Source organism: Platalea leucorodia (assembly GCF_965183815.1).
Source record: "Platalea leucorodia genome assembly, chromosome: 4".
NCBI classification, from domain to species: domain Eukaryota; kingdom Metazoa; phylum Chordata; class Aves; order Pelecaniformes; family Threskiornithidae; genus Platalea; species Platalea leucorodia.
The window spans coordinates 84,704,554-84,732,518 of NC_138826.1; the positions used below are offsets into that span (position 1 = coordinate 84,704,554).

Sequence of the window (27,965 nt, forward strand, 5' to 3'; positions counted from 1 at the left end):
AGCACACTAAGCAGCACAGGCTACCTTTAAAGCTTTGGGTTTCATCTGAAGAAAAGGTGTAAAAAAAAAAAAAGAAAAATGCATTCAGGGGATGTGAGGGGAAAGTGGTTGCACAATTTATGTTGACTGTTGACTGATGAAAGTGAAGGAAACTGTGGCTTTTGATACAGTGCACTAAATTCAGCAGGTACAGAGGGTAGAAGGACAGTGGTTGAACTCAGTGGAGCTATATCCCCTTCTAAAAGGGCTTGTTTAAACTTTCCTAACAGTTTTTATGGACAACACAGGGTGGTTTGGAAACACTGCAACTTACTTTTCAATAAACCCTATTGTTCCCAAGAACATAATTCATTTTATGTGCTTATGTCTAATCTCTTTTGGCTCATCTTACTTTGAAAAGGGTTTTGAACTCCAAGAATGTTCCTCAAATACTCCCTCTAAGAGCCCCAGAAGGCAAGGGCTAGAGTGCAGAGGAGGAAGACAGAACAGTAAATGAAAAGTAATATCATACAACTGAGAACTCTCCCAGCCACATCCCAAGTTACACCCGCTGCAGAGAATCCATCTTCCTCTCTAATTAATTTCTTATGGTATCTGAAGCAAGGCAAATTGCAAGGAATAGGCATTTATAGACCAAAAAAAGAGTCCAAATTAGAAAAAAAATCACAAAAAGAATGATACAACTGTTGACATCTGATGCTGCCAGTGTCCCTTCAGCCTTTCATTGAACCATTACAATTCTTTCCCTAGAACAAGCAAATATGCTGTGCTCCTTTCTACACCAATGTGCTTTCCAGAACAGTATGCAATCAATGCTTCAGCCTTGGCTTATGTTGCATTCATGAATTTAACTTTTTATGAAGTTGTTCAATGAGCAATTTAATATTATTATTTGGATGAGCTCTCTCAGGCTAGGTTTTCACATGGAGATCCTTCAACCCCTTGCTTTTGGCAAGAAGTGGAGATGCAGGTGCTAGCTGAAACCAATTTAGAGTGGAATCAAACTGGGAACCTGATTGCCTTTTTACACCAGTTCCATGCCCTTAATTTCAATGAATTATTCCTGATTCCTGATTTATCCATGAAATGAGAATCAGTCTGAAAGTATACATTTCCCAGAAATGACATTACCCTTAGAGATATCATCAGCTCACCTATCTGAAGAATAATGTAGTGCCAGCTCACAAAAAGAAGAAGTTTTAAAATATAAGCAGACACTGTAATTTAGGTTGTCAGAGAAAACCCAAGTTCAGTTTTCATGAAGAACATGGCATGGCTGTCAGCAAAAGTTGCTGGCTCTAGTGATGGACAGAATACTGAAACTTCTCTCCTGGCTGCTAATGTAAATCAGATATTCGCAGCATATCATTTATTTTCTGCCTGCACAGAGATGCCAGCAGAGCCCTTTACAACAGAAAGGCCAGAGCAAATCATGCCAATTATGAAAAAGGCTTATACTAATGATACTGTAGAGAAAATGCATATGTCCTCCACATATGTACAGGGATGACAGAGAGAAGAATAATTCTCTTTCATGGAAGCTCATCATACCAGTGGCAAGGCATATCTTGAAGCCTTGACACAAACCCTATTATTTTTTTGTTCAGAGTAGAAAAAACAAGATCTAAAATGCTATGTGAGATAAAATGAAATCTCAGGTACGCACACTGTTGTGAAGGACCAAAATCTATCCTGCCAAACAAAGCGAGTGTCAGCAATCTCTGTATTGCTTTTTCCATCTGATTTCATACCATAAATGTGACACACATTGTTGAAGATCAGCATAAACAATTTTGTGTGTGTGTGTTTGACCTAATACACGTTTTTGGTGACCTATTTTGGCAAGCATATGTTTTGTTATCATCAGAACTCATAAAAATATTTAATTTTTCCACTTCCTAAACACCTTTTTGCTGCTTCAAGGAACAGTATATACTTATACGCAAAAAAACTATGTCAACAAAGCATGATTAAGATTGTAAAAATCAAGCATTGAAAGGTCAGCAAATGCCAGAATTGCCTGAACATCCATAATTAAAATCCCTCATGCCTGTGCATTACGATAAAGTTTTTAATTACATGGTAGCATATAGTATGTTCCATGACACCCCATTTAGAGGGTCCAGCAGAGCACAGGAGTCCAGCTTTCGTTCTTTGTGTAAAGGAAAGCAGTCATTACAGGGTAAATCCGACTTCACATCTGTAGCCTTTAAGCTCAAAAATTATTTCGGGGCTTGCTCATGCAGTTTGCTAATGTCAAGAGCAGTTTGGAAATGCACGGTGAAGATGGAATAGATTGAAATTTTAGTCGTTGAGATCAAATACCTCTTTCTTGAATACACGTGAATTTCATTTTTTTAAAAGCCTTCTATCTTGCATAAAATTGGTCAATTTTTCATTCAAGACCCAAAATAATCTGACAAATTTGAAGGTTGCTCCACAACCTGGCAAGCGATAGACTCAGAGATGAAAGACTCAGAAACAGCAGAGTAGTTTTTAGCACAACATTTTTAGCCAGTCTGACAAAGTTGTATAAACAAATCAAACAGATTTATGTACTGGGAAATGCTGGACAATCTTATTAATTGAGAACTGATGATAGCCTCCCTGTGGTGTCACATGCAAAACATGTACGTACCTGCACACTATACAGAACAAATTAACACATACATTACTAAATAACACTTCAAAGCAAAACAAACACAAAGTGTTCGAGTGGCATCTAGAGTTTGAGGAATACTAAAAAAAATTTTAAAATCCCTTAATTTGGACCTCTTTTTTTCAGAGAAAATGTGCGTGGTTTGAAACCTGGGTGTGAATATTGCATGGTGGGAAGAGCTCTAATAACTTCACTCCCAGGTGAAAAAAAGATATAGAGACATACAAAAAACGTGGGCGCTAGCAAGATTCTCTGTCTTTAATTACATGACTCCCAGCCTCTAAATTTTCCACCCTCTCTCCCACTTTAAGCTTGAGGTTCTTGTTCTCACATACAGAGCTCCATAAAAGTTCCTCCTGCCCACATCTCATTTCTCATTTTCTCCTTCTGTTACTGCCTGAGTTCTATCCAAATTATTTTCTTAAACGCCTACTGTACACTTTCTCTGATCTTTGCATCACATCAATGCTTGTGTTCCAAAGAACCGAGCTGTGTTCATTTGAGTTGCTATCAGAGGCTTTTTCTGCAAGGTCAACAAATGTTAATATGTCAGCTAAAGCAACCTTCTTTTTTAAGTAACTGTTTCTCTAGAAGAAAATTATCTTCTTTATCCTGATGCATTGCATGCACTGTTTCACTAATGCAGACTATCCCTGACTTGTGTCACAGGCATATTTTCACCAGAAGACTGTGAAAAGTAAAAATTATATCATACCTAGGTTAATATCCTAGAACTTCTTCAAGAAAAACCAGAGCCACTCCGTGAACCTTTTCTCTTTTCCTGATTAAATACATTTTTTTCCTTAAAGGAAACTTGATTTTAAAAAGATGGGACTGAAATCAACCCCCTAAAACTGAAGACTGCCAAATTTCACAGCTGCTTCTTATCTCTATAATGGTCTGACCAAAACCTCAGAGCTGACAGCTCTAAGTTCTGCAAAAGTTGGGGTATGAATTTTTATTTCTCAGACACGGATACAAGCCACCAATATAAATCTACTTTAAGCTCAAGGAAAAGAACAGAAAACACTTGCCTAATCTGCAGAAGTACTAGTGGGAGCGTGGTTTTTTGCTCACACCCATGTATACACATATAGGGGCGGGATAGCATTGTTTCTTTTTTCACATTGCATAGCCAATGGGATATAACCCCACTTCTGGCATCCCACTGCTCACAGGTGCTGCCGCCTTCTGACACTGGTAGAGGCCAAAACGGGTGGAGAAGACCAGGGTTCTGGTTCCAGCCAACTCCAAAAGCCTGTTCTAACCCACATCATCAGGCACACACAAGCTCTCTGCTGCCTAGAGACTGTGTGCATTCTCCCTATGCCCATCAATTCACAAGGCAACCTGTAAAAGTCATGTCCCATTTCAGAGATTCAAGATTGCAAGTAAGGTCTGTGCTTCTTAATATTTTCTCTGACATCTTCAACAATAAATTCTTCCCAAGGCCCCTCCCCATGTGAGAAATGTGCTTTTTCCCTATTTGTTGTGGTATTTGGTGTACGGTGTGCTCAGAAACCTAGCAGTCTCAGAAGCTTGCTTTCGCTTGCTATTCCTTATGAACAAAATGGTGATATATTAGCAGGTACGAAGGATAAAAAATATCTGTAAAGCTCAGATAGCTTTTTACTTAGCAAAGCGCTGTTACCTGTCTGCATCCACAGTCACATCATGAACCCCTCTTTGAATGACGTCTCGAGATGCAGCTAGGTCTGGTATTCGGTTCAGACTTCTTGTATATAGGTTGAGTCCACCATCTGTCATGTACCTGAAAATAAATGTGTGGTCAATCAGTGCGAAATGCAGCCATCTGGCAACGATGTTTCACTCTAAAGTTAATGGACTGTGGAATTCAAATGTTTAAGGTACAGGCTGTCCTATTAGATGGTAGACTTATGCTAAATATTCTCACTTTGTGTGCCCAGTGCAGGGAGATCAGATACATGTCTATTTGCTAGGACCATTTGTCTTTTTCTGTGATGGCTTACAGGCCAACCTGTTTTATTAAAATATATTTGGATTGAAACCCTCAACTATCTTCAAAATTTTAAGTACATTTTAAGTACTGCAGTTTTGTCAAATAATAGCACAAGATGCAAGAAGCATAACTCCAGTTAAAAAAGAAAAAGAAGGAAAATTCAGTAGCATCCATCTAAATGGGAACAGAAATTGAGAATCCCAAATCCGTAGTCCCTGCTGGGATGCAATCGTTCAGATATGAAAGAGATATCTACTGAAGCCCTTACAATGACCTTTAAGAATCTGTTTCTTTCTGTGTTGCTTTAGCTTGATTCCCACCACTTCACATTATAATGAATGACTAATGAATGGAACAGTGAGTATAGTGCTGCTTACTCACTAGAGAACCATTAAAAGTTTCTGAATGTCAAGCAGCAGCAATAATTTCTGGAATGCCTACCTACAGTTTAATATCTCTCTGAGAGGTCTTGGTGCTTATAACTGAGCAGTACCACAAGCCTGTCCTACTCTCAAGACCTGTCCATTATTTTCTCAAAGGACCTTCCATTAAACTGTCTTCCCTCTTAGGCTCTCGTTTTTTACATTTCTCTCTTGTAGTTTTTGGTAACTGTGGTATAGCAACCTAGTACAGAGTTTGCACAAATTTATTTGTGAAGGACCATGCACTGGTATGGCACTTAACACAGAAGTATACAGACAGAAAAAAAAATGGTATACCTCAGTGAACCTGCTCAAGATAAATTTACAGGCTTACTGTAGTCCCAATGCTAGGATGATGGCTAAAATGATCTACTGGAGTTCACTCCTGATTCAATTAATCTTTAACACAAGTTCTCCTTGAGCCGTGATATGGTGCCACTCAAATCCGTCTTTCAGTTGAAGCATGTGTCCAAGTACACAAACAATTAACTTTAATAACTGTACACAGACTCGCAGGCACAAGCCAAGGCACACACACACACCACCGGTGCTCCAGATGTTCTGTTGGCCCTCTCCCTGCAGTTCCTTCTGGGAGCTGATTTAATTGAAATCAACTGTCCCAGAGACCGCGGGGCTAATACAGCAGCCCGGGAACACCAGCCTCCACCCACACGCTTCGGGGTGGGTGAGCTGGTGCAGACTTTGAGAGCAAAGCTGCGGTAGGGTAGCACTGTGCGACAGCTACAGTTCGAGGCGGCATCATGTCCTGGATGGCAATCTGGATGAGGGCAACCTCAAGTGCATTAAAACACAAAGGCTTGGTGTGCTTATTTTCAACTAAACTCTGAGGCATTTTACGCACTGGTAAGATTTGGCCAGCAAGGGATTTCTGAAACCCTGGTAACTGGAGTCTGCAGAAGGTAACTTCAAGTTTGTTTTCAAAGGTAAATTAACAGTCACACTTGCACACTAGATTTATCCTTTTAATAAAGACAAAATTTAGCCTTTTTGACACATTATTTAGCTAGGGGTGAATTGTGCAGTAGGTTCCAAGGCTCTGGAATTGCATATTAAATTTAGCTGTGGTTTGAATGCAATCCAGTCTATACGGATTTTTTCCTGTATAAGTAAGGCCTGAATGGAGAGACTTAACAAGTGCAACAGGCCTTCCTCGCCCTAATTTCTAATTACTGCTGCATTCCTGTCCCCAAGTGTTTAAAGTAATTAAACTGAAAATGGAAGAGGCATAAAGGAGATAAGACTTTACATGCCTCAGTGAATCCTGAAATTTCAGAGCTTATTAACTTGTTTTTAACATTTACCACACCTAAAAATGTTAACTGAGCACATTGCAACTTACTGTCGATTGAGTCATCCTTATTACAGATGCAAAGAAAAGTCACACAAAATGATTATATTCATTCTCTAATGTGATAAGCTAATTAATACAACTCATCAGGCACTGCAAAGGATTCCCCTATCTTTAAAAAAAAACCAAACCAAAACCCATACATCCATCAAAGGCAGCATTTATATTTCCTTTATGACAAAAGGGCTTCAGACGTTAAAGTATTACATTTTCCATATGTCTTTTCTCTGTTCTAGCACACATGAATATGGCATCCTACTTGACAGCCACTAATGCTATGCTGTGGACAACCTTGTCAGCAGTGCTCCATTCACAGATCACCGAGGCAGGGCACCAGAGAGATAGAGGAATACGCTTTCTTTATAGTTATGCTTTTTCTAGAGGTCTATCTTTGGATGGTGCTTGAGGTGAGACACTACTCTAGAGAGAGCTTTGATCACAGACTTACATTTGCCCTTAGGAACGTAGCATATCCAATTTCATCAGCCACCATTCTCTACTCATAGCTATACTTCAAACTAAAAGATTACATTGACAGCAAGAGTCCTAAATTTATACAGAGCAAAGTAGTGTGGTGTGACATGGCCATGTACTCCATGGGACTTCTGTTCAAACCAATGCTGCCTCAGCCACTAAGCAGCCTTGAGATGCCGACAACAGCACTGAACAGTAATTTAAGTAGGAGTAAAACAGTAATGTGGCTTTTTTTGTTAAACAATGCTTTAGGAGTTCTAACATACATAGGAGGGAAGTGACTTATGTTCCAAGATTGATATGAGAATTGTTAAATAGTAATTTGAAACACAGAGAATGCAGTACCCCAAAGTCAATCAACTGATTAAGCAAACAAAACCAAAAATAATTGCCATTCTTCTTCCTGGGTATGCTGGGTATCTATTCTTTTATGAAAAGATATTCCTATGGCTTAGATGATATGCTCAGTTGAAAAACTGCAATAAAGGCCTATCACACAGACTATACTAGACAATATCTGAAGTGGAAACAGAGAAAAGTCAGTGCTGTCAGCAACTGCTTTTCATCAGCTGCATCCAACACCATATCTACCATCTCAAATAAAACATAAAAATACCAAGAGAAGACCTGTCCCAGAGCAAGCAGTGCAAAATGATGGTTTACCAGATATCTAAGAAATTTCGATAAGTAATAAGAAGTACCTGTGCTCTTATCAAAGTTCATAGCAAAGTCATGTTGACGTTAAAGGAGAAGAACTGAATATGAAGGCAGGTGAGAACATCACTGGCAGCTTAGAGGCTTTTTTTTGTTTTGTTTTTTTTATATGTGTATTTTTATGTGGCAACCACAATGCAGCTTCCACAATGCCAGAATTTGTTAGAAAAATCCTATTAAATCTGCCAATCATGCATTATCTCAAATGGGGAAGAAGTACTACTTACCCACTATTGATGTCATCAGTTCTGAGGCTTTTCCCAAGAATGTCCCCATCGCTCATGTAGCCACCAACGTCAACTTCAGAGGACATGTCCAAATCACCACTTCCCTTCTCACTCATGTCAATCTGTGAGATATTTCCAAGGCGAGAAACAGCTGCTCGGCGAAGTGGGGTGGTGTACATGAATCGAGAAGGGTCTGTGTGTATGAAGCGACTTGTGCTGCTGCGAGGATAACCAGCACCCAAGGATGGGGCATCTCCTGCCTGCAGCCGAGGACTGGCCTGCCCTAGCCTCCAAGTCACTGGGGTGGACCGGCTTGTCAAGCTTGGTATGCTTCTCCCATTCACCTCAGTTGTCACAGTGCTGTCAAAAGTTGTCTCCAATGTGCTACCAAACAAAATGGAGAGGTCAGTGAACTGTGCTTTCTCTGTTCCTGAGAAACAAGGAAAAGCAAAGGCTGGAAGAATATATATTTTTTTAATAAAGTTCTCTGTGTGTGCACACGTGTTTGTGTAAACAATAATCTCTAATTATAAAATAACCTAAAATAAATTTTATAGGCTTCTAAGTAGATGCATATGAAACAATAACCATCTTTGTGAATGACTGTATAAGACACTTTTTGACAGTAAAGTATATTAAAGTCACATTTGAGTTGTTGAGGCAGTCTAGCAAGCAGTATGGTTAGTGTCATAGTTAATTTTCCCTTGCAAGTCTCTAATTCATTCAGCAACTAGTAATACTCTCCTACGGTCCAAATTTTTAGCAGTCTACACAAAACCAGTATACCTGTGGCTTATCTGGGTCCCTCTAAGGCTGGACATAGTTTCTTCCAAATTCTGTCTCAGGTCTGCTATATTCTTTACAGTTCTCATTCTTCTTGTTTCAGGGTCTTCCCCTGGAAGAAAACAGCAAAACCAGCATAAATTTTAGTGCACACAAGCATGTAAGGCTGAATAAAGTGCACACACATACACAGCTGAGAATACACACATATGATTGTAAACAGGTCTGTTCCTTTAATCTTTTTAAAAAATAAAACCTCATTCTTTCAGTAATAAAACACACATACACTTTTAAATAACATGTGGTATGTAAAAAACCCACTGAAAAGAGTCCTGGTGAAGTATCCCTGTTAGGGCCCAAAGCTATTAATGAAACTCAGATTTACAGTGTTGGGATTTTTATCTGCTGTAATCAAGGCACAATGCAGCCCCAGACCACTTGATACATTACACAGCCCCTTTTTCCTCCTTGACATTTTACATGACTTGGTAGGAAATAAAGCCACAGTAAATCCATGTCTGGAAAGAATTGGGATGACTGTTACAACAACTCTTCAGTATGCACTTAACATCCAGACTATTTCAAAGTACTCTTTAAGTCAGGCACTTAATAAGGCATCTTTCCTGAACTGTAATGGTTTCCTGAAGGGGAAGATTATTCTTCATATGGGATAAAAAAAATATTCTTCTTGGGATAAAAATCTGAACACTCTAAGCACATGCATCATTTATACAATTCCACAGTTTAACAGCCTGCAGGGATCCTTTGTGAAAAGCTAGTCTGTTATCTTGAATAGTGAAGCCCGCAGAACTTCACCTGGAACATCCTGAATAATATTTACTTCACACAATTAAAAAAAAAGAAGGAAAAAAAAAGTTATATATCACGTTACAAAAGAAAAACATAATAAGCCTCAAAGCAACATCCAAAAGTCATATATGAAGAAACAAAAACGCATGTTTTCTAGCACATTCATATATCAAGGAATTTTAGTTCATTTTTCTTTTGGAGAACAAGAAGATTTCAAAAGAAAACCTGTGACAAAAATCACTGAGTTGTTCAAGGCTAGCGTTCTCCTTCTGGCTGTGACCTATATCTGTTGCTTGAAAGAAGGTTGGCAAGAAGCATCATTAATATAGTTACGTGTACAATGCTGAATGTGAAGTGCAAATAATTTCTTTTTGACTCTATCAGTGATAAATTTCATGTCATACCTCACCTTGTTAAGTTAATTTTCCTCCTCATTCTGGAAATGTTATAATAAAGAATGATATTGTGCAACCACTAAAATTATTTCTAATATTTAACTCTGGATTTCAGCATTCTCATCCAGAACAAGCTTTTAATCTAATTTTGGAATCCTCATGACATTGAGAAACTGTTTCATCTTTGAATACATCTACCAGGAGGTAGCCTGGTGAACTGAAACTCAACATCATACAAAAGTCAAGATCAGAAATGCAAGTAGAGCGAAAATACCATATAGCATTATGACTTTTCAGATTTGTGAAATGTAAAATATAGGTGCAGATACACATCTTCAAGTTGCTGTATTTCTCATTCTGTTGCCACCTTTCCTCCTCCGAGATTTGCGTGTGAGTTTATACAAGATAACAAATTCAACAATGGTGATATCTTTGAGGAAAAGCATGGTGTGCCATCTAAGTGAGAAAACAGGTAGGAGATGTTTGAGAAGGAGGGAAAAGAAAAAAAAAATGTGTCCTTTGCAGAGTAGATAAAATGGGAAAAAAGGAAGGAGGAGATCTTAATGCAGAGCTTGCAAGAAAAGTTGCATAGGACAGAGAACTGGGAAATACTCAACATGGGGCCGGAAGCAATGAAAATTTTGTATTTAACAAAGCATTCTGGAAAAGCAAAGCAAAAGAAAAAAGTCCTACAGAAAGAAATTTTGGTAAGGTAAAAATATCTCAACACAACATCTCTTCAAAGTCATGGGGAAAAGGTTGACTTGCAGAGGAACTACAAGTATGGGTTTAACATTGGTTTACAAAAAGCATTGGGTTAGCATGTGCAGTGACACTTATTTCAAATATAAGGGAGAATCTGCAGAAGCAAACTATATTTGAACAATGGTTCACTTAAGCTCCTTAATTGTGAATTTTGACTAAAGGATGAAGCCTTTGAGCTCATCGACAAACTGAATTGCTACTGTACCCTGTTCTGCAGTCCAGGTCCTATCGCCCAAACACTCTGCAGGCAGATAAGAAAAATCCCAACTCCTGACATTAAATGGAAATAAATTATTCCATATACAATCCATATACCCTTTATTTCTTCCCTGATAGGCAAATGATGCATGGTACTAGCCAATGTACCCTGCAGTTGTGGCTGAACGTCAAGCTAGCTTTGATAGCAATGCCAGTTTGAGGTTTTCCCATCTATGTCTTCTGTCTTCTTTGCTGCAGCCAAACAGTCCTTCAGGAACTGCTGTTTGCTTGTTTGTTTTATCACTCCAAAGAAATTCTTCAGTGGTTTAATGATCCAACAGTCCATAAACCTCTGGGTTGGCACCATGGAACTGACAGTGGGGTCAACATCCAGACAGGGTGGAGACAAGAAGTGGGGATACAGGCACAGCACCGCTCCCAAACTCTCCATCTTCTCAAGCCATACCCCGAGGACATGTCCATTCACAAAATTTTGTTCCATAAAATAAACTACCTGTGTGCATTTTTACATGTAATACCTTGCAGGAGGCAAACGTTCACACTCAGATCGAAATTAGCACAACTACTCTTGTGTTTCAAGCTAGATGCGTGCAATCAAGCACTTTGCTGATCAATGTACCCATGGATCCCATGTACTGTTTGCAGGGTTTCCTGCACCATCCTGGAGATTCCCGTGAAGCAGAAGGGCTCATGCCAAGGCAAAGCTGGAGGCCATTAAGTCCTGTTAGACTGAACCTACTGTTGAAAGCTCAGACAGTTCCCTGGCAGACTGTCCATGCCTGCCTCCAGGCAGCTGCCTACAGTGCACTCAGTTCCTCCCTGTCGCTGCCCTTTGCTTTCCCCCTTCAGCCAAATGCACTCAAATTTACTTCCAGGATCACATTATATTCCTACCACAATACCTATATGGGGGAGACCCAGGACCTGTTACCTGCCCTGCTTCAAACCAGGGGTGAAACAGTAGCTTGTGGGTATAAGACAATTTTCTGTTATACACAGAAAGACAAATTCCAGGGTGTAAGCAGGCGGAATTAAAGGCAAAGCAATACTTTACCTTTATATTTATTTGAGGAATTGAATATAATTCATATTTGCAGTGACTTTGCCCTTTCCTCCCTTGTTTATCCTTGTCAGTTGTCCTTTGCTGTATGTTAACACTGCAAATTCTTGCAGTAAAAATGACAGAACTGTCTTTTTTAATATATATTGTAGACTAAATAGCATAACAAAGCCTTAAGGTATAATTGTCATACAAAAAAAGAGGTACATATATATGGCAAACTGCCAAAATATATTTTCACAGAGAAGAATATTTTACTTTCAAATTATACCATAAAAAGTGGTGTTATTCTATCTTGGAAACATGAAAAGTTTGAGGTCTAATCTCCTTTGATCTCTCAGTGATACAAGGGGTAACTTCAAAATCTTTCCACCATTTTTTTCTAAAACAGATACAACTGGAGTTTTATGATCTTAAAATACTATATAGTATTACATACAAAATCCTCATAACTGTAACTATGAAGTGTTTTAAAAATGATTGTTCTTTTTTCTTTACATCCTGCTCTTAAGGCCGTATCAATGGACTCACGCTGTACCATGGATAAACAAGTCAGAAAGTACAAACAGTTGAACATGATGCTTGAGAAATTTTCTGCACTGAGGGCAAGATCCTCAGACCCAACTTGCATCTGACATTACCTACATTTTCAGGACAGCACTGTGGTTCCCCATCTACATCAAGCCTCCTTCTCTACAGAGGACCATAAGGATGGTGAATATGTGTTTTTTTCTGAAAGCTGGCTACATCGTGCCTGCTAGAAGAGATGCTATGGTGCTTATTGCAGCAGGATTGGGACACACTGTATGGGTTCAAAGGGAGCCCAGACTCCCCCAGGCACCTTGTTGCCTATTACTATGGTCTACTGCCATCGTAAAGTCTATCCATATTTGCATGACCTAACATATCAGAAATGCTCCCTGGCTTATTATCTCAAGGGATTCTGGTTTGTAGGCTGAAGAAAAGCCATTCTATTTCATATGTGAAGAGACTGGGATAAGACAGACTAAAACCAGGGTACCCTGAAACTTTCTGGCAAAATTCTGTTCCTCTTACAAGAAAGTCTGATGTAAATATTTCACTGACCCCAAGAAATATAATCTGCTCAAATCACTTGTAGCGTCATTATTTATGCTAAACATTAATATTCCAAAAGATTTCCCCCAGATTCTTGCCTATAAGCAGTGAACCTTTACAGGTTCTCTCAATAAATTTATAGAGAACACATTAATTTCTTCCATTGTGTGAGATACATACACAGAAAAGCAAAATAAACATTTTACAGAAATCACCAATCACCTAGGTTAAACTTTTACATTCACATTTCTGAAGCTTACCCATAATTGCACATTTAATAATACTGTTCATAATCATTTCAGTACTTCTGCAGAGGTTCCTACAGCCCGAAGCAGATAAATGAGAGAATAATAATTCCATTAATTGTCTGATTTTCATAAAAGGATTTACAAATAATAAGCAACTCCCCAAAGAATTGTCCACTCTTAGATATTAACTCCATCCACAAAGGAAAGTACCAGTATTACTCTGGAGGTAGGGAAACTGAGGCTTACAAGAGAACAGGGATTTGCTCAGTCACATGCACCTAAAGGGGCGCAGGGGCATGTGGAGAACTCAGCTTCCTTTGCTACAAGCCTCTAATCTGTAGAAGAGGCCCCTTTGTGCATACTGGTACAGTCTAACAACAAAAAGGTATGCATAAAAAGAGAACACTTGTTTCTTTGTTATTTTGAGATGATAGCTTTTTACGTTACATACACAGCAAAAATTTTATCCTGAATGTTTAAACACAATCAGGGCTAACATATCCACCAGCAAAGATCCTCCAGGCTAGACACATGCTACATAACCTTGGAAAAGCAAGCAGCCACTTCAACCATTTGACTGGCTGAAGAACAAAGCTTTGGAAATGAACACTTTGAGCACTCTTATAAAGGGCTGAGAGATGAAAAGTAAAGCCAGTAACACAGAAGCCTTTTGAAGCACCTATGGCTGTGGACTTCAAATGCTCACTGGCATGTACTGATATCACTAAACTGGTTATTTAAACTAAACTGAAATGCTGGCACTCACAATTCCATGTATATGGATGAAATTATTAATGGGGGGAAGAGGGAAGCAATACTGGAGGGACAGTTTGTAGCTAGGCCGAGACATTTTCTATCTAAACCAAACCTTGGATTCAAGATTTCAATTTTAAATTCATGAGAACAAATGTCATTAAAATTAAATTATTTATGAGTAAACTAATAGCCCTTAAATGTTTCACCTTATTTTTTCAAACAGCTAAGCAAACTATGCTCAATTATTCACAGGCTGTTGCTGCTCATACACCCATCAAAAGTGATTTAGGCATTTGTCTTTATTTCCTACAGTCTTTAGAGTTAAGAGTAAGCAAATAAGGAAGAAATGTCTAGACCCTATTTTTGCATACTATTGCACATAAACCCAGTTCTGTCTCATGAAATCATTGTCAAGATCAAAATCTGCTCCACGCAGATATGTGCTAACATTTGGTTCTCCTCCTGCCCTTCCTGATGTCAAGTCAAAGTTAACTTACCTAAAATATCAGTATAAAGGACCTGTTCTAGGTCCCCCAGCATTGTTATTATGACATCCTCATCCAGATGTGCAGTCCCTTCACGCAAGCAGCCTTCCTCCTCCTCCTCTGCCCAGTTCCTGCTGGGGAAATGGGATGTGCAGGATGCATTTTCATCATCTGATTTTCCCCTTTCCTTATTGTCAGTCTCGAAGCCTTCACCTGTACGGCGGTCTCCCAACCTCCTGGACGTCCTGCTTTCAGCAGGTGCTATCGCCTGAAACGCTTGGGGTGTGGTGAGGCTGGGGTGGCAGAGAGAGTGCACCGACTGTGAGAGTGCCTTGGAAAGGGAGCCTCCGCTCCCAGCTTCTGCCTCCTGCTGATGGTAACTCTGGCTGGACTTGGAGGCGTTTCCAAACCAGTTTTCCCTGTATGAGTATCGCCTCTTCTCCCCTTCGCTGATGAGCGTGAGATTGGTTAGAGACTTCTGCTTCTGAAGACGAACACACCCTCTTCTAACCTCCGTGCCTTTAAACACTGACAGTTCAGCAGATCGCTGCATCTTTCTGGCTGGGGCTTCACCTCAGTTTGATTTCATATTTCTGAGATGGACAGCTGTTCAATTCTTTGGAAAGGTCTGGTGCATGATCCCTCCAGCACAGCACGCTGCACATCCCAGGTAGCACATACTTGCACTTGCAATGAAAAGCACAGCTCAGGCATGCAGTGTACGTACTGTAAATGACTAGACAGGCACAGTCATTTTCTTTAAAATTATGCTGCTGTCTCTGCTAAGCCACTTCTCTCCCGTCACATTAATCTGCAGTACTTACAGTCATTTTCACTTGGATTTCTCTCAAGCAGAAGAGAGTTGATCAAACACTCTGCTCCAGCACAGAAGTAATCCCAAAAGCCAACTGTGTTTTCCCCTCTCCATCCAATCACCGGTCTCATCGGAGCGGTGGGCCTGCATCTCTGTCTACAGCTGCTGCCTTCTGAAATCCAAAGTAGGCACAAGTGCTGTCTTGGGCTTCCCCCCGCCTCTCACCAGATCATGACTGATCCCAGTGCACAGCTCTTCACTTTAGATGGGCTGACACAGAACTGCAAGTACAGCCTCCACGTCAGAGCTCAATAAAGAGCCCAAATTAACCACTGAAGCAAAGCTCTGCACAAGCCTCCTTACATTTTAGTATTCAACCTGCATTCCCAGATATATGACTCTTCTCTGCTACTGCAGTGAATGCTGCTGGCTGCCATGGCAGCAAACATCCTGGTGAATTAAACCGGAGACACAGAAGCCTCTGCCCAGTTTACAATGCCACAGGTTTCAAGACACAGCTTCACCTGAATGGGATGCTACAGTAACAGACCTAGCTCACAGTCAAATCCTATTTTTCTCCCCGAAAGGTAAGGATGACAAACTATTTCTTCCATATCACTGCTACTCCCTGTGCAGGAAGCTAAAAGCAGAATTGCAAATGGACCTTCAGCCTTGCAATTTCTGCTCTAAATAAAAAAAATATATAATTTAAGATCATAAAGAAGCTAAAAATGGAAGACAACAGTACCTACCCAGTAAGGTGATTTATAAAAGGAAATATTTTATTTCTGTGTCCTTAAAATATATCTTCTTTGCATCTCTGTGAGATTCAGAGTCTAGTATGGAATTAAAAAGCTGTAATAAAATCATTGTTTCACAATCTTCTGAAGAAAACCTATTAAGAAATAGTAATTTTTTTATAAAGCAACTCAGCATTATGCCTGAACTAAGTTCAGCAGTTCTAAATGTTTTTAAATACATTATCAAGAGAGAAAGAAGAGTTATATTTAAATGCATACCTTTTCTCACAGAGAAAAAGGTATTAGTCTGAGAAATAATAGACAGATGAACAAAAACTAGCTGAATATCATTCTCATTTTTTAGATACAAACTTTTTATCTAGGGGCAATTAATTTTGTAAAACATTATGTAGAAATCTATAAATATGAAAATTGCTGTATAACAATATACTGCTTTTGTCAGCGTGAAAATATGCTCATCTCAAATCCCTACCTGAGAGACCTTGACAGGGAAGTAACCTTTACAAATGCCACCTTAAGAATTACAGATTGTTTGCAGATTTCCTGTATGAATAAATGTGTGTTAACAGAAACCTCAGTGTATTCCTTGCTTTTTGCTGGCTCAGTTTACAGTTTTTAAAGATACATAAGGAAAAAAATACATGGGAGAAACTTCTTAGAAATTTTAAAGGAAGGGTACATTTTTTCCTAGGTAACCCTCATAAACACAGGACTAATCTGGAAAAAAATTCAGTAGTCTCAAGCAGTTTTCCACATGAAATCACTGACACACTCCTAGAAAGACAGGGTCCACAACAAGAAGAGATACCACTCCCCTCCCCACCTAGCCCACAAAGTCGAAGTAAGAGGAGGCAAGAAGAATGCTCTTTCAGCCTGAGTACAAAATCATCCCAAATATTAAATGCCTGCCACTTCTTCAGCATAGAAACAAAAGGTAAGACTGCTATGTTTCCCCCCAGGGTCTGCCAGTTGCAGCGGCATATGAGCCCTTTAAAGGTATTTATGAACGCGCTGGTGCCTGCCTTCAGCAGAGCCCGGCCCGCTGGTGCGGATGCTGACACGGCCCCGGCTGAGAAAGCGGAGCTCCAGCACTGCCCGCATGCTCCCGCACCGGTACACGCTGCCAGCGCCGTGCAGCTGTAACAGCCTGTTCAGCACAGCTGAGGAAGCTGTTGAGGTTATTAGAAAGGCTTCACAGGGCTGTATTTACAATAGGGAATTTGCAAGATGAAGGGCAATCTCACTCTTTTCCCACTCAATGGTTTTAAAACCTCAACTTATAGTCAAATTGGTACAGTATTCTCAGTTGCTATGTTTCGAATTAATAGGAAGGACAACGATTTGGCCCTGTGCAGCATTGCAGTGCAGTGGGATCCAGGGAACAGGATCTTTTCCTACCATAAACAGCAAGGCTGAATCTCTCTCTGATTCTCCAAATAAATGAGCGGTAACTTTCTCACTCGCCCTGTCGTGCCCAAACACCTACAGTCAGTGTCTTGTCTCCATGGTCAGCTGTAGGCAGGTATGGACCTGCTCTGCCTCCACGCAGTGCTCATAGCATGCATACCTGGTCATAGGTAGCAGTCATTCCTGCTGTGCTGTATCTGGCCTCAGTAAGCCCTGTGGACAGGGTGCACTCCCTCATGCTAAGCATTGCTCTGCTAGGGGAGCAACGCACAGTGCGGCTGCTCAGCTCTGAGCATGAATAGACCAGATGCAAGACTGCCAGAACTGGCCAGGTATACTTAGTTCTCTTTCCACCTGAAAGCAGAAAAACTTATGGCAGGGGATGAAATGTCTTCACGCAATGAGCCACGCCGAACCTCATGTATGGTGTTGGCAATAGGTGCCACGGCACTCCAGGCTGGAAGGGTCTCTGGTAGGGTACAGCTGGGTCCTGGGAAACCCAGTGACTCAGTGTCTCTGCTGACCTGTTTCTTCTCCCACTTGAGCTATTCGCTGCAGCCCAGCTCCAGCAGGACACAGGTCACGAACCATCGTCCAGGTACAGGAATGACACCTGAAGTGTGTGGGAGCCGTGTGAGGGTAGCTGGCAGCTCCAGCATCCACCTGTCTCATTTCCTTTTCTACATACGTTAAAAACACAATGAGTCAAATGCTGGGATATGCAGGTACTGGGGCTAATCACACAAGCTTCATTCAGCCTTTGTGTGTACAAACACAGTACTACTGCCCTTAATTACAAGATTTTACAAAACTTTCTCTCATTAATCCTGCTGCCTCACTTGGTAGACAGATCATCATGATCATCCTTAGATACAGCAGACACATACGTACATCTTGGACCAAGTGCTGAACACAAAGAACACTGAATTTATCATTTTGCTTTTCCACACCTCTCTGCAGGGTGTCATTCGACAAAACGTGAAATCACAATGTAGAAAACGCTCAGGTTTATTTATTGAAAAATACTTTTATAAAGCTCATCCCTCCATTTTAAATGTATGAAATATAGTAACAAGCAAATACATCTTTCTAAACTAAGCAGACAGTATAGGAGACCAGAGGAGTGCAAATGTCATGACAGAGCATTATTCCCCAACTACCTTGCAATTCAATGTATTCCCCACCCACCACGCAGGTATACGTTTAAATCAAGAACAGCCCAGGGAACCTCCCCAACCCTTCACAGTCAGTGTAACACATTACCTTATTTTTACTGTCTCTTTCATAAAAGGAATTATAAAAATTATTTTAAGAAATAATAATCTAGGGAAAAATTTTGCTGTCAGATAAGACTTTCTTTGAAGTCTCAGTGCATAGTTTGGAGCCTTACAAATGAATTATGTAACAGATCTGCAAATGCATAAGATATTAAGAATCTCTTCAGCCAAGCTTACTTGAAAAAAAAATATTGTAAACTATTTCCACATCTATTAATTAACTATTTCTTTCAGAGACCAAAACAGAAGCACAGTAAACACAAAAGCTTGAAAACTGAATGCTTTTATGCTAAGCCTGCCATTTATATTGGCCTATAACTCTTAAAGTTACTCTTTCATTTTTGCTTCATCCCACAGATTTTTTTATAATTAGTCAATATTTGTAAATTCATGAATAATTATTTAATCAAACACTTTGCATTAAGCTCTTTGAACATGTAAACACTTGTTAAACCCAAATGCTATCACCGATTTCGTAAAATAATACTTTGTAGTTACTGACATGTACAGTTTACAATGGACTATTAAATACTTAACTTACTGACATCCTTCTCCTGTAAACTTGCAGAAGAGACTAATAAAAGTCACAGCTACTACAGGTAGGAATACTGGGTAAGAAAGTCTGAACAGCTTGTTCATATTCATACCATGAAAAACAAGCAGCAAAGCGAATTACTTTATTACCCTTTCTTTTCATACATGTTTTAAAATCCTGTCTATAAAGTTATACTCCAATTTTGCAGAAACATGGTGAGTAGTCTTGTTGAGGCAAGTGGTACATAAAGTACATGCAAGAAAGAGTGTTCATACATGACTGCAGAACTGGTCCTTATTTAGGACTCCCAAATTTCTGTCTGGGATTTCCTGGACAGAAGTCTACGCATCTGTGTGCCACATGTGCAATGAGTCTACTGTATGCAGAATGCACTGAAACTACTGCACTGGTGACCCGTGCCTACAAATGGGACTCATTCAGCGTGTGTACGGGTATCACTGGCACCATGCACGCAGAGCGGATCCAAGGTGTGCAGGAAGCCTTACACCTACTGTGCATGTGCTGCACCTCTGATCTGCACGTGCACCATGGAAACATCTGGGACTGCTTTGGCTGAGCTGTGGAATATTCAGAGAAAAAAAAAAAAAAAAAGTAGGAAAAAAGTCTGAAGCACTTCAGAACACATCTGGAACAAATTCCCAGCAGAGATGGAGGAACAGTGAAGAAACCCAGATTTACAGTAGCTCTACCAAGAGGCAGAACTGGCTTTAGGCATAAACCATGTGGGAAATTACCTCGGGCAGCAGATTTATGGGGACAAGCTATAAATAAAGAGGTTGTTCAGGTTATCAGGGCAGTACCTCTGGGTCCATGTCTCCACCAGCCTCACCATCTCCCTCCCCTTCCAGCACCATCCTCCTCATGGCTGTGCAAGTAAAACCAAGTGATCACTTGCCCAGTAGTGGGCAGAAAACAAGTGGCTTGTGCTCTGACTTTGCCCCATCCTTTCATCAGCTCTGAGCTGGAGGACAGGAGAGGTTTTAAAGGTAACTGGCTCCCTTAGAAACAGGGAGGAAGATACAGCAGAGGAGAACTGGAAACTACCCCTACAGCTTCTCGCTCTCCCTCTCTACTTCCCCATCACTGGTGTTCAGACACTGGCAAAGGGATGTGAACTGCTTTGCTGGGCACAGATAACAGTCATGACCGTCCACCACCAGAGCAAGGAGATAAGCTTGGTTTTGGTATCCTGAATCACTCAGGGAGAATGGTGCCTGAACAATCACTTCTAAATATTTTCAAAATTATTTTTTCCCCATCCAAGTTTTACCTATATTGTGGGGAAGCTTGAACCAGCCACACTTACAGCATTAGCTTAACATTAATCAGCTGATTTTGCCCTGAAGTGGATCAGGAGCTCTGATATGATCTGCTTGGCTACTTATGGGAGCAGTAACCTTCAGCCAAGAGACAATAACAAACACGAGTGTGTAAATATTCTGAAAGTAGAGAAACAGTTTATACAATGATATGGGCTAAGATATCTTAGTCCTGAGCATGTTAGCCTTAGTTGCAAATATTTGGCGTTGCAAAAATAATGAAGACTAACGAAGCAGAAATATAATACAGGAGGGACAGCACTTTATGAACCCTCTCCTACAAGCTGCTTAGTGGTTTCCACAGATGCGTGTTCTTTATTGATCCTTCTTGCCTATCAATATATTGTGGTAGTGTGTTTGGCTACCAAGTTGCAAAGAAGTTTGAGAAAATATAAAGATGATGCCCATCCATAGCAGCAGTGGAAGATTTCAGGAAAATTATAATATCCAAGGGAAAGAAACTCTGGATTCATGTCTGAACACCCTAGATATAACTGACCAGATCAAGGAAATAACCCTTGCTTATTTCCTTGCTACTACTGGTATAATCCATTGATCATACCAGAATAAAGATGCTCCTAAATAACAGAATTTAACTGTCCTTTCTCATGGCTAATCCGTCATGGAATACTCCCCTGAAGAGACATCACATGAGATTTTTTCCATGCAAGTTCACCAATGACAGAATCACCAATGACTTGGTGATAGTTCACCAATGCAGAGAATTATTTATTCAGCAAATGTAGTACTTGATCCATTCATTTTGCTGCTAACAGCCAATTACGGGTGACACACATCTGTTTTCCTCTGTACACAACAAACCATTGATCACATTTTCCCAGGGGTTCTGCTTTGCTGTCTGTTATATCAGTCAATTGCTAAAGCCAGAGTCTGAATAATCAGATTAGAAACATCTCTGATGTCTAGTGCCCTTTATGTCATTTTCTTCTTTATGATGCTGTTCCATTTCTGTTCAGAACAGTAAAAGGCCAGGAGACATGATATCCCATTTGATTGTTTCAGCAGGTACCGAATCGATGTTATTTCTTTAAGCATCTCTGTGGATAATTCCTTGAAACATCTTTTGATTTGTGTGTTTCAATTATACTTTCAATATATGCAAGACCAATACGTCTGATTTCTGGATTAATTAAAAATATTTTTTTACTTTAACAGGCATGTTCCCTCTAGGGAACATTTCACCATGTTTCAGGGTGACATATTTATCACAAAAGCTGGCTGTGCAAATAAGGGATGTTAGACTCAGGAAACTTCCAAAGGGACTGAGACAAACCAGGACAAAACCTCAATTTCACTATGAGTCAGCTAAATGCCAAGGCAGTTCCACAAAGCTTGGGCATCTGATTTCCCTTCTGGTGGAGAGATAATTTTAGACTGATGTGTCAAATGAGTGCTTTAAAGTGAGTTATATCCTGTGTAAGAAGAACCACATGACTTGTTATAAATTCATTTGAATGTTAAAAATTTGGAGAAAAGGGCAAAACTACAGGTGGATCCAATGGGACAGGTTTCCACCTTTTATTCTTGTAAAAATGATAATAAGAATAAAGATGCAAATGAAAAAAACCAAAACAACAATAACAAAAAAATAAACCCCCAAACCCCAACAAAACAGCTCTGGTGAAGAGTCCCTTTGAAAGTACTCCCACACAACCCTGCAGTGCAATTCAGTCCTGATGAGAAAGTCAGTTGTGACACACTTTGCTTTTTGCAGCCATAGGCAGAGTTATGGCCAGATCCTGGGCTGATGGAAATCAGCATGGCTCTGTTGACTTCAAAGGAGTTATTCCAATATGATTAAAAAAAATCCCCTCACATTTGTAACCCAGTAAGGATTTTACTCAAGGTTTACAAGGAATTCCAGAACACAACCTTTAGCAGCTTAGCTCTAGTAGCAGCCTAAAAGTCAGGTACAATAGTAAGAACTTGTTAATTTTCCCATTTTCTGAATATAGATTAATTTATTAAAGTAAAATATATCTTGTGTAATTTATGTCTCGATTCTGATATTATGATTTAATTTGATGATATTAAATGCCTCACAATGATGTCAAACATTCTGAAGTAGATTTTCCAGCACTCCTCTTGGAGAACTCTGTATGACTCTAACAATAATGACTTGAAACCCTAGCTTGTGAAAGCCCACGTTCTGCAAAATGATGAAGAGGATATTTGAACAGAAGGAGCCAGTTCAGATAAGGGAACTGTGCATTTGAAGCACTAACTGTGCATGACCCAAATTTTCTGCATATTTAATACCACTCATGAATAGAGGTCAGAAGTATTATTTCAACCCATCGTAAAGCTCCTGGTAAGAAACAGATGTAAATAAAGAAGTTCACAGGCTTCTCCTGACTTATTGTTACTCACCAGATATCTCCTCTAGGCACTGTTTGGCAGTCTTACTGAACGACAGATCCATTTTAGTAGGACTGGTGCAGGAGTCAGCAGGTGGTAAAGAGGTACTGTCATTTTCTGAGAGAGTTCTGAAATCAAGCAAGAAGATTGATTATTACTATCTGTCATTCATGTATTAATGAAAACAAATGTTACTTGCAGCTCCATCTAGAATCGTATCACTATATGGTGAAAATACCATGAATGTCACGTTTTTACTGTGTTAGTTTGACTTCAGCTACACAAATTTGCAAGCAACTAGGAACTCTCTCCATCTCTCTCTTCAGGAATAACTCAGAGTCAATGCCGGGAAATTTAGAGCCATTTTGTTTCCTCACTTTTTCTCTGCAAGAGGTGTCAACACGATATAGGCAGAATTCATTTAAATTGGTTAAATCACATCCCTGCACATATATAAGGGAAATGAAAACTTGTAATTGCTGAAATATTAAGCAGGAAAGGCCATGTGGGAAGAAGTTATGCAAGGCTGGAATGGAAATCTGGCCCAGATATTTAAATCTATGTGCAGCTTCTTTTGATAATGTCCCTTATATAACTCTGGGGAAATGGGATAATAAAAGTTTTTCCATTAACTTGCTAAGAGATAGCCCATATTTGCTGTGATGGTGTATTTCTGTGGATATCATTGATAAATTATAATGGGTACCCTTTGTTGAATACAGTTATTTGCTATTGCATAATGGTAAGTAGCAAGAAATACATAAGCACATGGATTATAATACAAAATAGATCACATAATTATTGTCTCTTCTTAAGGAACGACTGTAGCATCTAGCTTACACAGGAACTGTTGAACGATGATGCCATTAAATAGCAACCTGTACCGCATTTGTATACAGAATTTTACAGCAACTTATTTTATGAAATAACTTTCCAAGTTAACATTTTCTTCAGAGTTACTCACTGAATAGATTTGTTCAGTAATTCATTACAGTAACTGAGGGAGCAGATATAGGCACATACTATGGCACAAGTGCTGTTGTGGTGTAATCTATTGATTAGAATCGTTTAACTTTGACTCTACTTGCACAGAAATAGAAATGTAAATTATGTCTGATCTGATGCACTCTTCTTACCAATTTCTGTACTTTTGGGATGCTAGAAACAGACAACTGCTGTATAAAAAACTATTTTTGGTTCTCGTCTACTGTTTCTCTCTGTCACACACTACTGGAAGCACAAACTCAGCACATGCTGCAAGGTTAACTATATCCTACTGACCTTGAATGTAATTTTACATTTGGTGCTTGAGGACAGTGTCAGAAGTAACAAAAAGCCCACTCTATCCCTGCCCGGGGAACACACACCATCCCACCTGTTTTCACATACTGTTTCAAATCATCAAAACAAATGAGAGACATGTCTACTTTCAGTTAAAGCCACTTTTAAGAGGCCATGAATGCTCATGAGTACTCCTGTCTGGGTTAGTCCTGAAACATAGTTTTGGATCAGCTCAAGGCAAACTATCAGCCCAAAAACACATCTCAGAAAAAATCATAGAATCATAGAATCATTAAGGCTGGAAAAGACCCTTCAGATCATTGAGTCCAACCGTTAACCTATCACTGCCAAGTCCACCACTAAACCATGTCCCTAAGCATCACATCTACCCGTCTTTTAAATACCTTCAGAGATGGAGACTCAACCACTTCCCTGGGCAGCCTGTGCCAGTGCCTGACTACCCTTTCAGTGAAGAATTTTTTCCTAATATCCAATCTAAACCTCCCCTGGTGCAGCTTGAGGCCATTTCCTCTTGTCCTGTCGCTTGTTACTTGGGAGAAGAGACTGACCTCCACCTTGCTACAACCTCCTTTCAGGTAGTTGTAGAGAGCAATAAGGTCTCCCCTCAGCCTCCTCCAGGCTAAACAACCCCAGCTCCCTCAGCCGCTCCTCGTAAGACTTGTTCTCTAAAGCCTTCACCAGCTTCGCTGCCCTTCTTTGGACATGCTCCAGCACCTCGATGTCCTTCTTGTAGTGAGGGGCCCAAAACTGAACACAGTACTCGAGGTGCGGCACTTATAATAATGGTAAAGGTACTTGATGTGGTCTGCACTCTTCTCGAACCCAAATCACAGAGCTGCCGGGGCTGGAGCCAGAGCAAGGCTGAAGTTATTTAAGAGGAAGACTGGAAAAGAGAAGGCTGCTTTTGGTCTTCTAGGAAGAGCACCCAGCTAGGTGGATGCAGATCAAGTACTCCCAGCATTCTCCACAAAATGTATACGGACCTTACATCAGTCCACCTCTAGTTAGAAACAAGAAGGGATCCTTTTCACCTGTTCTCCTTCTGATCCTATGCCATCACATTCCTGATTGTGCAACTGTTCAAACATCAATCACTGCACCAACCCAGAAGGGTGACGCAAACCCTTCCCTGAGTGACCAACAGCCTTATATGTAATCTGTCTTCTAAGAGAGGATAGAAAGGATTCATTCCTGTTTATTTGGACATCTAACATTAGAAAAGGATTAAGTGGTCTGGACCCCAGCTGGACACCAATACCCAACAACATTTGCACTGATTCTTCATCTAGTGAATGGGGATAGGTAAACACGGAACAAGAGTACAAACAAGTAATGAGTGATTTACAGTAGCTAAGTAAACTTTAGTATGATGAGTGAATCTGTTTACTTAAAATAACAATGAATACAAGTTTTCACTTGTTCACAACTTCGCTTGCCCAGGTCACATCACACCTTTTAGAGATGTACCAAATACCAATTAAAACACATTTCCGTTATTCAGTGTTTCGTTGGCTTTTTTCCCATCTTCAAAAACCTGATGCAGCTATAGCCAGGAAGAGAAGTTTAAAAACACTGAAAAGAGATACTTCCAAAGATTTCCATTCCAAATTTTAGAATCTGGTCAGTGGGATTAATTGCAGCACAAAATACAGTTTCTGGAACATAAGATGGCATTAGAATCTAAGCCTTAAAGTAAAAACATTGAATAACAAATATCATATAACACTAATAATTTAAAAATGTTTGATTTAATTTGTAGAAAGAAACCGATGGAAACACAAACCAAATGTAAATATGATGCGGTTCTCTTAAATTTATAGGCAGCCTGAAATAACAGATCTAAGAAGCATGAAATGTCCCTTTTATCTACTTGAAACTTAAAAGTTTAAATATAATGTAAAATAAATGTGATTTGCTATCGAAACAAATAACAAAGAAACTGCTGTACTGACTTCATTCAGCATTTTCATGTTTAATTTGGTGAAAACATCAATGAGTCTAATTATCTGAGGCAACAACAGAAATCCCACAGAGGACTATGGATTTTGCAGCAGTTAAAGTTCTGCTTACTTGAGAAAACTAGTTATTTATTATGGAAGTGATAGGCCAAAAGGCACCAGTCTGTGGGCACCCATTATGGAGGTACCCCAAGGAGGAACCTGGGGATGGGGCTCTTATCAATAGCTCTTCTCGCACCAGGTCTCCACTGGGTTGCCAGCTGCCGGCACTTGCACAGCAGCCCTGCCGTCTGGTGCATGATGGCCAAGGCCCTGATTTTTCCTGGAGTTGAGCTTGGCCCGGATGGGCTGAGAATGGTCTAGTGGTGAAAGATTTCTAAGCAAAATCATGTAGGAGCCCCAGCTCTTGGGGAGTAACGAGGTCCGGGTATAGACTGGGTGCCTAAAACTTCAAGTTGCTTTGCTCTAGGCCTGTCACAGGATGTGATACATTGGAAAAAGCATGTGGATGCTTCTTTGCTTAGCTCAGCTGTTCTAGTTCAAAAAAAAAAAAAAAAAAAAAAAAAGGAAGGTGAAGTTGTGAGATTTCTCTTCCCCTATACTTCTGGTTTTTACTTCTTTCTCTGGGCCATATTAACCTTATAAATGACTCAAGTGATCTCTGCAGGACTGCAGCACAGATTAAGCTCCAGGCAAGCAAACAGCAAATTAAAAGATCTTCTCATTAACCTTACACATTGGCCTTAATGAACGGCCCTCTATCCTCTACCTATTCACAGCCCATTGCCTTAAAAAAAAATCTAATCCTTGCATCTCTCTTGACATCAAGGAAAGTGAAAATAATTTCAGTTTAGTCAAAGCACCCCCATTGACATTTCTTCCAGTGCTGTGCATCTGCAGCACAGGTTAATTTAGGCAACCGTCATGAAAACAGAACAATCTGTTTTCTATTTTAATCATGGCAATCAGAGAATATATTTATTCCCAACCCATTGAGTTATATGCTACCTATTTGTAAAAGCATCAAACTCGCTTAATGGGACAAATCCTGCTCTCAATCACACCTGCAAAAGCTCATTCAGTTTCATTAAAATGAGCCTGTACAGGAGTAATTAAGAACAGAATTTGGAACACTACTTAATAAACTGTCTTTAACACAGTCAGTCATTTCCTGTCTCTAACGAAATAGCCAACCTTTGATAAACACAGATAACATCAAAGATTTGTTTGGTTTTTACTCAACATTCCAAAAGATATCAGATGAATATGCTGGCCTTTTTTTCCCAGCAGCTTTCTGAGGTGCAGCTGTCTTGAATATGTATCACTGTCAGTGTAACAGACTGGCAGGGCCACATCTGGAATACGAGCAGTTTGATCACCCATGTTCAAGACATGTGAGTTAAATTGGGAACAGCTGCAGGGAAGGGCTACTAGGATGCTCATGCTGAAGAAGAAATCCTTCTGAAAGGAAAGAAAAGAGACAATCTGGTTTAGCCTTGCAAAAGAGAAGGAAGGGGATGGGATTATTCCCTCACACTTTTAAAAAGAGAGATCAAAAAGAGGGAAAGCAACTTTTTAAGTTAAAGGACAATATTAACAAAGTAATAAATGGATGCAATCTCATCATGTGGGTTGTAAACAATTTCTAACAATGAGATGAGTGAGTTTCTGGAGGAGCCTTCCCATTGGAGTAGTGAGGATTAACTAGTTTAAAATAAAGCTTACTTGGTTTATGAAAGGGTTAATAT

The 27,965-nt window shown here is 39.8% G+C and overlaps 1 protein-coding gene across 2 annotated transcripts in view; it reads right to left on the reverse strand.

Moving 5' to 3' along the window:
- NAV3 (neuron navigator 3) overlaps positions 1-27,965 on the reverse strand; it is a gene marked incomplete at its 5' end in the record, with an annotated part of 269,575 nt that overhangs the window by 100,803 nt on the left and 140,807 nt on the right. For both annotated transcript variants that reach the window (XM_082311047.1, XM_082311046.1), the window contains 4 exons: positions 4,311-4,430; positions 7,847-8,230; positions 8,633-8,741; positions 22,970-23,085. In XM_082311047.1, coding sequence (XP_082167173.1) covers positions 4,311-4,430; positions 7,847-8,230; positions 8,633-8,741; positions 22,970-23,085 — 729 coding nt within the window. The remainder of the gene's footprint in view (positions 1-4,310; positions 4,431-7,846; positions 8,231-8,632; positions 8,742-22,969; positions 23,086-27,965) is intronic.